Source organism: Tetranychus urticae, chromosome 1 (genome assembly GCF_039701765.1).
Source record: "Tetranychus urticae isolate SD_2017Ah chromosome 1, NJAU_TeUrti_SD_1.0, whole genome shotgun sequence".
In the NCBI taxonomy this organism is placed as follows: domain Eukaryota; kingdom Metazoa; phylum Arthropoda; class Arachnida; order Trombidiformes; family Tetranychidae; genus Tetranychus; species Tetranychus urticae.
This window is the reverse complement of record NC_142958.1, coordinates 15,008,627-15,019,823: the sequence shown is the minus strand read 5'-3', so window position 1 is coordinate 15,019,823 and position 11,197 is coordinate 15,008,627. Positions and strand designations below refer to the sequence as shown.

Below are 11,197 nucleotides of genomic sequence, written 5' to 3'. Positions count from 1 at the left end.
ATCATCTGTTATATCGATGTCCGATGTCTTATACTTGACCAAAGCAATTTTTAGACTCAAGTCAACTTGGGTCTCCACTATAAATTGCTTTAATCGTTTCTCAAATTGATTTGTCATAATGAAATCGGATCAAATTTAAACAGATAATCATTTTTATTTTGTTAAACTCATACGTTTAAATGAAACAATTTGACTAGAAATTATAAAACAAATCTGATTATTAACCGGTGCATCCAAATCTTTTATTACTGATAGCTTACATTCAATTTTGATGATTATTGAATTATGTTAGTTTTTAGCTTGTCAACTCTACATCTTTATGTTTTTCAACTGTTTTAATGCGAAACCTTGTCTTGAAGTTAATTCAAATAGTGTAATCATCTGTGGTTGTTTTGTCTTTACAATGTCAGCTGAAATTTAATTAAATATTCCGCCGATAGAAACTCGATGTAGTTATTGAGTGAAAAATCTAAATAAACATTTTTAAAGATTGTGATCAAAGTATTTAATGTCAAAGTGTGAATTTACATTTATGTGGATCTGTAACGATCAAGTATTTTAGCGATTGGTTTGTTGACTCTTTGGGCTACATTTTTATCGAGGAAGAAATCAAGATGACTGAATTTTTCATCTTCAATGGTAATCCTATCAGCTGGAAAAACTGTAAAATAAAGCAAAGGTAAGAAATGGTTAAAAGACAATAAACAACATGGAGTTAAATGTGAGTACCTTCTAGTTCATCTACCAATTTTTGAACATCAACTGGACTGGCTCTTTTGTCACCAGTTGAATGTATTATGTAAATATCTTGATTAACAATGTTTCTTAAATTATACATAGGTGGTGTCTTGGATCCGTATCTCTTCATATTAAAATCAGGACCTAAGTCAATGTGAGTGAAATTTTCTTGGGTGATTCGCTGAGAAAAATAGATGAGATCCCAACATGGTGCTCCAGCTGGCAGATGAGAAAGGTAAATGTTGATCCGTGTCGCGTTGCTCGTTTCTCTATCAATACTTAATAGACTCATCTCGAGTTGGTGACACAAAGGCTTAATAAGGAAATTATTACATATTCCTGCGATATCTGTTATAGCTCGACCAAAACAGGAACCAGGATGGTCACGGATAAAGTTGAGGATGAACTTTGAACTGGCAAGAGCTCTGTAATAGGATTTTTCATTGTTCAGGAAAACTGGTGGAGCCATGGCTATGAAAGGTGATATTTTATCAGAGTATTCTGGCTTCTCGGAAAGTAAAGCAAACATGATCGCACTTCCTCGTGAATAACCGATGTAAGCAAGAGAACCTGTTGGATCAAAGAAGGATTCATATGGCTATTGATTCTGGTACTTTGACTGATCTTAGCTTATTTGCTTTCACTTACTTTGCTCAGTATTATTGAGAACGTAATCAATCATGGCTGGTAGGTCAATCAGTGCCATTTCATCGAGTGAAAAAGACCAAAATTGTTTGCCATCTAAAACCCACGAGAGATCAAGAGACCAGCGTTAGTTTATGGACAACTATTATTGGTGTTTTTGCATTACCTTCTTTTGGGTCCAATGTGGTGTGGTTAGTCGAGTAATAGTTACCTCTTGGATTGGTCAACCAAACATCATAACCTAAATTGGCTAAAATGAAACCCAAATTTTGTCCTTCTGATTCAAAGTCAACTGAATCTAAATCTGTATAATTAGCTAGGATTTGTTCATTTATTTGACCAGTTGGTGCGTTAATGATAAAGTCAGTGGCTGAACCAAGGAATCCACTTTGAATTATTACAGGTTTTAATGGTTCCTTGAAATGTTTGGAAGCCAATGGATTCACAATACGATAATTACCCAAAATGTAACCATCACTTGTTACAATATAATGAGATTCACATATGAACCCACGAGATTCAATTATTTGAGGAATATCAGATCGGTCAATATCATCTAAAGTGGCGATAGCCAATGAACAGACAATCAATGAACAAACAATCAGCAATTTTAAAGTTGAACTAGTCATTTTATAATACTTGAGTTACAATGAAAATCACAATCAAGTTTGAATTACATTTATATTTGATCAAAGTAACCCCCAAGATAGTTTATTGTTGTTTGCATTTATATTAGGAATTAATCAATTTTTTCGTTTTTTTCCAACATTGGTTATTGCAAAATAAACACTATCTTGTGCATGATACTGATTGAATCTCAAAAATATGAGTTAGTCTTAACACTGTTACAATTTGGGTGTTTTATCCTGTGAGCATTCCCTTATTGTGATGATCTCGGTGATACAATTCCAATGTCATCTATGGAAGTATCAACATAAATTTAACGTTGCAACTGTTATCTTCTTGGCTTGGGCAAGAAGATCAAATTGATATTTTTATCAGCAGATTTACACCTTTAATTGTTATAAAAATCATGAATTTCTATCCAATAAATCTGTGACTTTATATTTACGAAAAGATCTTTAATCTCTTTGAAATCGATATGCATAATAAGTTAGATGTAACAATTAAATCAGTGCAATAAAACCCGTATTTTGAGTTCATTTTACGAACTTGTTAACTCTGAAATGCATAATTGCCTTGAATCTATTGAAATCAACCACGAATTTAATAACCTAATAATCTAACAAAATTAATAATCAAGTCAACAGATGAGTAAACATAAGTCTAACTCTTTAATTACACAAAACTTAACCATACAAATTTATTGATACATATGTATTGACAGCAACCAAAATATATTGATACTATGTAATGTCACTTTTAAATCTCATTAGATTAATTAATAATTGTCTAATAAATCTCGCTGGCGGTTTAGCTCAGTTTGAATTTACTGTTCTTGTACAATCATCAAAACTCATGAACCGATTGTTATTTAATGTCTATCAATTTTCATCATCATTTGCAGTTGACATTAAGATATCAATGTTTGAAATCATTGAATCACAAAATATGTTACATCAAATTGTCTCAAAATCACTGGTTTACAAAACAGTTCAATTTACAAATAATATTGGATAATTTATTACACACATTGAATCAAATTAAAAAGATCGAGGTTAACGCTTACGGGTGAACCCCACAACCGAAGTTGTTTACTTTAAGTTCGCTCATGAATTTGAACCTAGGGTAGGGCTTGTACCGTCTTATAAGAAACCAAAGCCTCTAACGTTAACTTATCTTGCCATCAGCCATTGGCAAAATATGATGATTTTATATTGATCATGTTCACCAAATATGTTTATGAAATGGACTAACAATGAAATCGGATCAAATGGAAACAGATAATTATTTTGACATTATTAGGTGTCAGTTGACTTTTACTCTATAAACTGAATCAAGCTTTAATTGAATCATTAAAAAGTGACTTTGACTCAGCTCGTCACACAAATCTAAAATAGACCTGAAATATTTGACCGTTCACTTTCATGTCAGCCATAGTTAACTATGGTTAGTTATAGTTAACTATCAATAACTTACAATTGTAGTCAATTTACAAATTGAATCACTGGGATCCCCTCAAAATGCGACCTTTCGGTTAAAGCTTCTTCTATTTTCAAGGAAAATTGTTTAGTCACTATTTCGTTTGTTTTTGAAGGTTCGTTTTCGCGATTTCATAGATTTCTTAGCAATCAAGTTTGTTTTAATGTTTAATGCCCGTTTTTTGGGCTAAATTAAATTTCACCTTGAAAACGCTAACTTAAAAAGTTTTAAGGATTTATAAATGGACCGTTCCGTGCACTTTGAGAGGGATTACTGTACATAAAAGGGTTTATACAATACACATTTGAGCAAATTGGACAAAAATGGAACTCACCCTTTCGAATGAGTCCCTAAACTTATTCAAGTTTATTCAACAAGCACATACAGTCATCTGTTAATTCTCTTCCTTTGGATTTTTCAATGTTTGTTTTTTTCCCCCTGACAGGGTTCGATCTTCAGAGACCTAAGGGTCATCACCCTTGGCCTTTGCTTTTCTTACCACTGGTCAGGGATAAAGAAAAAGCTTCTTACTTTTGTTTTGTTAAACTCATACTTTAAAAGAAACAATTTGAGCAGAAATTAGAAAAACAAATCTGATTATTAACCGGTGCATCCAATACTGAAGGTTTACATTCAATTTATAATGTTATTCAATTTTAATGATTATTCAACACATATGATTATTAGATGGACGCACAATGAAATTTGGTCAAATTAAAATCTCATTGGATTATTTAGTAATTTCCGATTAAATCTCACTGTATTTTCAACCCAGTTTTATTTTAGTGTTTTTGTACAATCTTCTAAACTCATGTACCGGTAGTTATATAATCTCTACCAATTACGATCATAATCTTCAGCTGAAGTTAAGATGTTGTATGAAAATTCGTCGAATCACAAGATCACTAGTTTACAAACCAATACTTTTGATGTAAAGTCAATTTACTAATATTGTATTGAATTAAAAAAACGGGATTCACCCTTGCGGATGAACCCCACAACCGAAGTTGTCTGATGGTGTTGTTGTTGTTGTTTTTGTACCTCAGGAAGGGTTTGAACCGTCTCATTAGAGGTGTTTAGACTCTAAAGTTGACTTATCTCGCCACTTGCCATTGGCAAGCGTTAGCTATTTTATATTGATCATATTCAATACAAGATGTTAATCCAATGGACTCACAATGAAATAATTAATAATTTTGATCTTATTAGGTATTAGTTTTGATTTTACCACCCGACTCTTTTAATTTATAAACTGAATCAAGCTTTTAATTTAATCATTCAATGCATTTCTAAGGTTTTTGGTGACAAAATACTGTTTTAAAATTTTACAAATCGTATCCAATAAATGATTATACGCATTGAATGAAATTGGCAAAAAATCGGGTTTCATCCAAGGATGAACCCCGAACAACCGAAGTTGTTTTTTTAATTCCATACTTTTTGAAGTTACTTACAACTTGTTAGATTGATAGGCTCCTTATACCTCGAGAAGGGCTTGAACCGTCTAATTAAGAGCTATGAGCCCCTAAAGTCGACAGATCTTACCACTTACAAGAGGTGAAGGTTAGTCATTTAAATTTAGATCTTATTTCATTGTCCGATGTCTTATACTTGACCAAAGCAATTTTTAGACTCAAGTCAACTTGGGTCTCCACTATAAATTCCTTTAATCGTTTCTCAAATTGATTTGTCATGTGTCAAGCGAAAATATTCTTGCTAACTATTGTTATACATGTTGTATTGTGTGTTGGATTGAAAAGGTTTCCAACTCAAACATAGCTTAATTAATATATGATAATTGTTACAAAAATTGATACATAATTGTATAATCAATTAAGGGGTGAAAGTTTATTAGTGTGAGATGTTTGGTTTTATCGTTCACTTAAGGTTTGTAACAATAGATACATTATTAGGGCATGAAATCGAGTAAATTTTACACCAGGCAATCAATTGTTCATCCGATGAGATGAGAATAATGATGATTGAGGAAAAAAGATTTACCATTCTTGATATATTTTTTTTAATCAATGAGATTAATATTCATTTGAAAGTCTGTCAGGAAAATACAATCAGATAGTTTGAAGGAAACATTATGAACACAATTAACTCTGATAAGACAAAAGGGGAAAATACAATCTTTGTTCATAAATTATAAAATTCAGGACAAGATTTACAATTGAGATATTTTTTGCAGTGTTTGATGCACAAATAAACTTTCATGAAGCTTTTATTTTTTTATTGTTAATCTGATTCAGTCGATTGTTTCAGGCAACCTTTTGTTTATCTGAAAACAGTTGACAATCAGAAGATTTTGTGTGAAAAAAATTGTTGAAAAAAATCTAAAGATACACAGTTTACAGACTTAAGTCTTCAGTTGAGTGTCGGTAATACACATAAACATGTATTTAGCGCATATTGATTGACTTGATGATTGGCACTCGTCACAATTAAGAAAGTGAAGGCTATCCGTAATTAATTATTGGCAATCAGTGGTATTGAGATTGAAATAGAGCTCAAGGTTTATATTTCTGTGCACTCAGATTTCCCATTTGATAGCAATGATCATTCGCCGTTAAGCTTGATTAAAAATTGTCTTGAAAAATATTGGTTTGCATAGAGACTGACTGGTAGAGACTTGAATAATTTCAGGAAACTCTGAATTTCATTTATAATGGATGCGAAAAATCTGGTAATAAGGAGCTTGAATGTTGATACTTCCAGTGATTTTTTTTTGCTTCAATCAATATTTCCAAGTTAATCAACCGGTAAATTGCATCATTTGTTGGCAGTGAAAGTGGTTCAAGAACATGAGTTAATATGATGGTGATGATTGTCAAAAATGGAGTTATAGTCAAAAAATGTTGAGGGTATCAACATGAGCTGAAAATCAACAAATTGCCAAATCCTTGAGCATAATTCAAAATGAACAATAGCATAACTTTGACGGGTATAGCGAATTCAATGAATATCCGATTAAAAAAAGAGTGTAATCATTAACCACACAACCAATGAGAATGGACTGGTTTTAAGAGTGTATTCGGACGTATCTTTTCAATTGAAAGTTATACGAAAATTGAGCCAGTAAAGCGCAAATTTTTACGATCATCTTGACTTTCCAAAAACAAAACCAAGGCATAACAATGGAAATGAAATCAGGAAAATAAGAGCTCAGTAGGAGTTGGTGAATTTTTTCATTATTCTTGAGATATTTTGCATCAGATTATCAACCTTTTTCCCTCTTGAGTCCAAACAGTAGTTTTGCTTTTGACAGTACAGATATTGTTTTTTTGGTTAATCGTATACCAATTTTAACACTAATTAGTAATGACAAAAAGTCTCCAATCTGTTGATATCCATTTTATGAGAGATTTTTGTAGTGCAAATCCACGGGAAAGACTGAGGCAAATCTTATTGTAAACATCTCCAGCAAAAATTGGCCAGGTTTTTGTTGCGGAATCGTGAGTTTGACAATTTTCATTTCATTTTAAACAATTAGATGACATCAAAAGAATGGAAACTTTGATTGTGATGAATGGTGTTCAGGGGAATATTGAAATTCAAGGTTATTGTTAACCTGACTGTCGATGGTTTCGTAGTGCCGAGCTCAATCATTGTTTGCTAAGAAACATAAAAAAACTTCAATAGAAAGGTTTTCCTGAAAAGCAAAAGGTAAAAATGAAAAAATATACATTAATATAAAAGTGCTGTGAATATTAAAATGACTTGAAAAAAGAGACAAATTGTTCGTAAACAAATTTTCTCTTCGTCTTAAAAAACAAAAATCATCCTTACTAAAGTAAATTTCACCGTGTATTGTGTATTTATCTCTGTGATTTACAGTTCGTATCGACATTAAACCGAAATTAAAGCTAACTTGCAGTTGTCTAACTTCTGAACATCATCATTTATACGATTTTCGTGTGGATTGAAACAAATTACCAATAATCACTCAACGAAATGGTTTCTTTGGCCAATCTTGGTGGAATGATTTTCCTCACACTTATGACAATATCTTTAAACACGGGTACTGTTACTGGTCAAGCTGTACCGGCAAAAATGTATCCTATTATCCTGGGTAAGTGGCAAATAATTTATCACAAATAAAATTGAAAAAATAGAAATAAGAATTATTAATTACATAAACACCAATAAAATGAAAATATAAAAACATTTACATAACCGTTGGCTTAAGACGCCATTGTTTTTAATTCGGAAATGAACTTATGACTTGATTTCTTAAAAATCACACTTATCTCTGTTTATAATTTTTGTGGATATTGTTAATGTCGTATTTTTTATGTTAAGTTTTTATTTGAAATGATATTCAATTTCAACTACTTTCAGTTCCCGGTTATATGGGCACCAAATTGGAAGCGGTTTTGCAAGAAGCTACTGATGCTCCAGTTTACTGTTTACGTAGGACTGGAACCTGGACTTTGTGGTTCAGTTTGAAAGAGTTAATGCCTATGGTTAGACAGTGTTGGTATTATGCTGCTCGTCTTCATTACGATCCTAACACTCGAAAAACAACCAATTCTAAAGGAGTTACTGTTATTGTTCCGCAATTTGGTGGTCTAGAGTCGGTTGAGTATCTGTCTCCGTGGTTCGAAGGAATTATTCAACAAAGTAAGTTGAATACATTGTAAATGAACATTGTCCTTCAATTTCTTGTCTCCATAGATTTTTTTGCTCTATAAGTTGAATTTAATCCAACTTTCCTCTTCTGAAATTGTATTACAGAAGTTGTTATTTCTACTAACTTGTAATAATAGATTTTTATAACCTGTAGTTACTCAAATGTGAGATTTGAATGATGGATTGTTGAATGCAAATGGATGCAAATTTTACAACCAAATGTCGTCTTAATTTTAAAATATTCAATCTTTTCTAATCATTTGATATTTTCATTCTCTTAGCTATTTACTATGCAAATATGGTTAGTCGCTTTCGGGACGTTGGCTTGACACCAGCGATTCAAATTCGTGGAGCACCCTACGATTGGAGGAAATCAATGAGTAAGCCATTTGATATACTCGATTTTTGTCGACTTCTTACCGTCTTTGCTTCTTGCTTTGTTTTCAATTAGATGAAATGGATGAATGGTTTTCCAAATTCAAGACATTGATAGAAGAAACATACTATCGTAATGGTAATAAAAGTGTAATTTTGATCGGACACTCGATGGGAGGAAGTGTTATATACGTTTTCCTTCGTCAACAAACTCAAGAATGGAAAGATAAATACGTTCGATTAATGTGGACTTTGGCAACTCCATTCGGTGGAAACTTTAAGTACATGTATGATTACCTTTTTGAAGACGACTATCCCGGCTATTTATCAAGTATCATCCGTCGGGCTGAAAGAACCTTCCCATCTTTAGCATTTCTAATACCTAAACCAGAAGCCTGGGGCTGTGAACCTTTCATTACGTCTGCAAATGGTACTTACACGCCATGTAATTATGAAGACTTCTTCAGAGATATTGGACAACTAAGGGCATATGAAATGTGGAAAGATGTAGCTCACATTCAAGGCTCCTTTGACCACCCTGGAGTTCCGATTAAATGTTGGGGTGGTGGTGGACAGCCCACTTTGCGATCTATGAGTACCACGAGTAGCAATTTATACGATAATATTAGACGAACGGTTGTCAAAGAACTGGACGGAGACACGTTTGTCAACTATCAAGCTTTAAGAGTTTGTCTCAAATGGAACGCTAATACGAATTATCCTTTCCAATTTCGCACATTCAACAAAACTCACATGCAAATGATAAGAGACTCCGAAGTTCTTGATGAAATAGTCAAGAGCTACCTTGAATTGGCCTGATCAAATTTTTCCACAGTTAAGAGCCAGTGGAAATGAATCTCATTTCTCACTTCATTTCTAGTCATATTCATCAGCTTGATTTTATATTAAGCATTGTTAATTGTTAAATATATTTTAAAAAGATGTTATTTGCTTTTGGTTTGTCTGCTTGGGATTACAATTTTTAAATTTTTGATAGATTCATAAAATAAATCTATCAGACTAATCAAGAGATATGCATCAATATGCTGGTTATACTGTATTGTCTGGTGCAAATTAATTTACAAAGTATATCATTGTTTTCATTCTCAATCTGCATTTCGTCAAAACAAATAAAATTGACAAAAGAATTAAGATTATTTTAAATTGCGAATTTTTATTGCGTACTGGTGATAATTCCGAAAATGGCTTGTTTCAAGCTATTGAATTTCAAATAAATGCCAATAGTTTTAAACATATTTCAAACTGAATGAAGATGAACTTTATCAGTTAAATATTTATTTTCGGATTTTCGCTTCCAAACAGATTGGAAAATAAATCATGGTTTCATTATATGGGTATGAAGATATTGCAATTGACAAACTTCAACTAATCGATCTAGACTATAGGTTAAATATTAATAATAGTTAAGTTATTAGTCACAATCAAAATATCTTTTGAAAGTTTTCAATCTTAAATGTACAGAAGAATAATTTAAGCTAATTTAACAAGGTCAACAACAAAGAGTTAGGGATCTAGGCCTATTAGGAGTCGAAAATGTTGTAAGTTTGCCAGTCAAGTTAGGAAATAAACGTTTCGGTCCTCCATTATCTTCATAATTATCATCAGGAATCAACTGAAATAAAGATAATAGAGCAAATTGTGAGAAATTAGATATTGAAAAATATTAGAATGGATCATACAAAAAAGAAAATTGTCTATTTGCTAAAACATACAAAAATGGATTTGCTTTCATCGTGATTTTTTTAGGTTGATTGATTCAGCTGAGATTTTAATACTATTGCTGGAATTCAAGTGGGTCATATTTTGCAAAGTGGACAATTTTCCTTAATAATACTTGAAATCGATTCTTACCTTATCACATATATGCCTACAGATTTTTCCATCTTTATTAACATAAAAAATTGAGAAACCATCAACCCACCTGTTAAAGTCAAATAAGAATGAAATAGATAATTGAATTCAAGTAAACTGGACAAGCTTATAAAATATAATGGGCAAAAAATGGATTACTTACACTTCTACATCATTATCAGCAAGGTTTTTACCTTTCACTGAAGGTAGCGAGGACAAATAATTAAGCAAAATAGTCCAATTAGGTGAGCCAACAACTCTCCATCGAACTTTGACACAGCTTTCTTCAATATGTTCAGTCATCTTAAGAACATTCAAATCAACATGTCGGTATTTAAGATGGGAATAAAATTTAACGAGACTAATATTCTGCTTATAAACAGGTAAACCAACAGTCTTAATGTTTCTAATGTTGTCCTCCAAAACAACATCTTCTGCGTAAATTTCAAAACAATGAGGACCTCTGAAAAAATTAGGCAACTAATCGGAAGAAAAGGTGAATGAAGAAAATACATGATTAGAAGATGACTCCCGAAACATGCAAAGCTAGATAATAGAGAAAAATTGAAAGAAAAAGTTCATCAAAGCAAATTTTAACAAGGATAAAATAAGGAGACACATGAGAAAAAAATGGATAATCTAGAACCGGAGAAACAATTTTCAAATACATTTGATACTCACATATTCACTCAATGTCGTGTAGACTAGCTTTAGTTGTGAGATACTTGGTTTACCAGTTATCATGATGTAATTGTTGAGAAAAAAATAAATTAATAAATTAACTAGAAATTAACAAAAAAGTGACAACATTGAAAAATAAACACAAATA

At 31.9% G+C, this 11,197-nt stretch overlaps 3 protein-coding genes and 1 long non-coding RNA gene across 4 annotated transcripts; 1 reads left to right on the top strand and 3 right to left on the bottom strand.

The window, feature by feature from the left end:
• Positions 1-480: 480 nt before the first annotated feature.
• On the bottom strand, positions 481-2,024 carry LOC107367780 (lipase member K). Its single transcript, XM_015935532.3, has 4 exons — positions 1,550-2,024; positions 1,387-1,479; positions 730-1,308; positions 481-661 (listed from the first exon to the last, which is right to left on the bottom strand). Exons 1-4 carry the CDS (start codon positions 2,010-2,012, stop codon positions 531-533), a joined length of 1,266 nt encoding a protein of 421 aa, XP_015791018.2. The 5' UTR covers positions 2,013-2,024; the 3' UTR covers positions 481-530.
• A 3,458-nt stretch (positions 2,025-5,482) lies between these two features.
• Positions 5,483-7,418, bottom strand: LOC112539457 (uncharacterized). The gene is made up of 2 exons (XR_003083325.2): positions 7,279-7,418; positions 5,483-7,141 (listed from the first exon to the last, which is right to left on the bottom strand). It is a non-coding gene; the product is annotated as an uncharacterized LOC112539457 (long non-coding RNA).
• On the top strand, positions 7,419-9,648 carry LOC107367730 (lysosomal phospholipase A and acyltransferase). The gene is made up of 4 exons (XM_015935484.3): positions 7,419-7,561; positions 7,831-8,112; positions 8,403-8,501; positions 8,573-9,648. Exons 1-4 carry the CDS (start codon positions 7,444-7,446, stop codon positions 9,313-9,315), a joined length of 1,242 nt encoding a protein of 413 aa, XP_015790970.2. The 5' UTR covers positions 7,419-7,443; the 3' UTR covers positions 9,316-9,648.
• A 6-nt stretch (positions 9,649-9,654) lies between these two features.
• On the bottom strand, positions 9,655-11,160 carry LOC107367731 (uncharacterized protein C6orf136 homolog). The gene is made up of 4 exons (XM_015935485.3): positions 11,050-11,160; positions 10,532-10,848; positions 10,369-10,438; positions 9,655-10,129 (listed from the first exon to the last, which is right to left on the bottom strand). The coding sequence occupies exons 1-4, from the start codon at positions 11,110-11,112 to the stop codon at positions 10,007-10,009; spliced, it is 573 nt and encodes a 190-aa protein (XP_015790971.1). The 5' UTR covers positions 11,113-11,160; the 3' UTR covers positions 9,655-10,006.
• Positions 11,161-11,197: the final 37 nt, after the last annotated feature.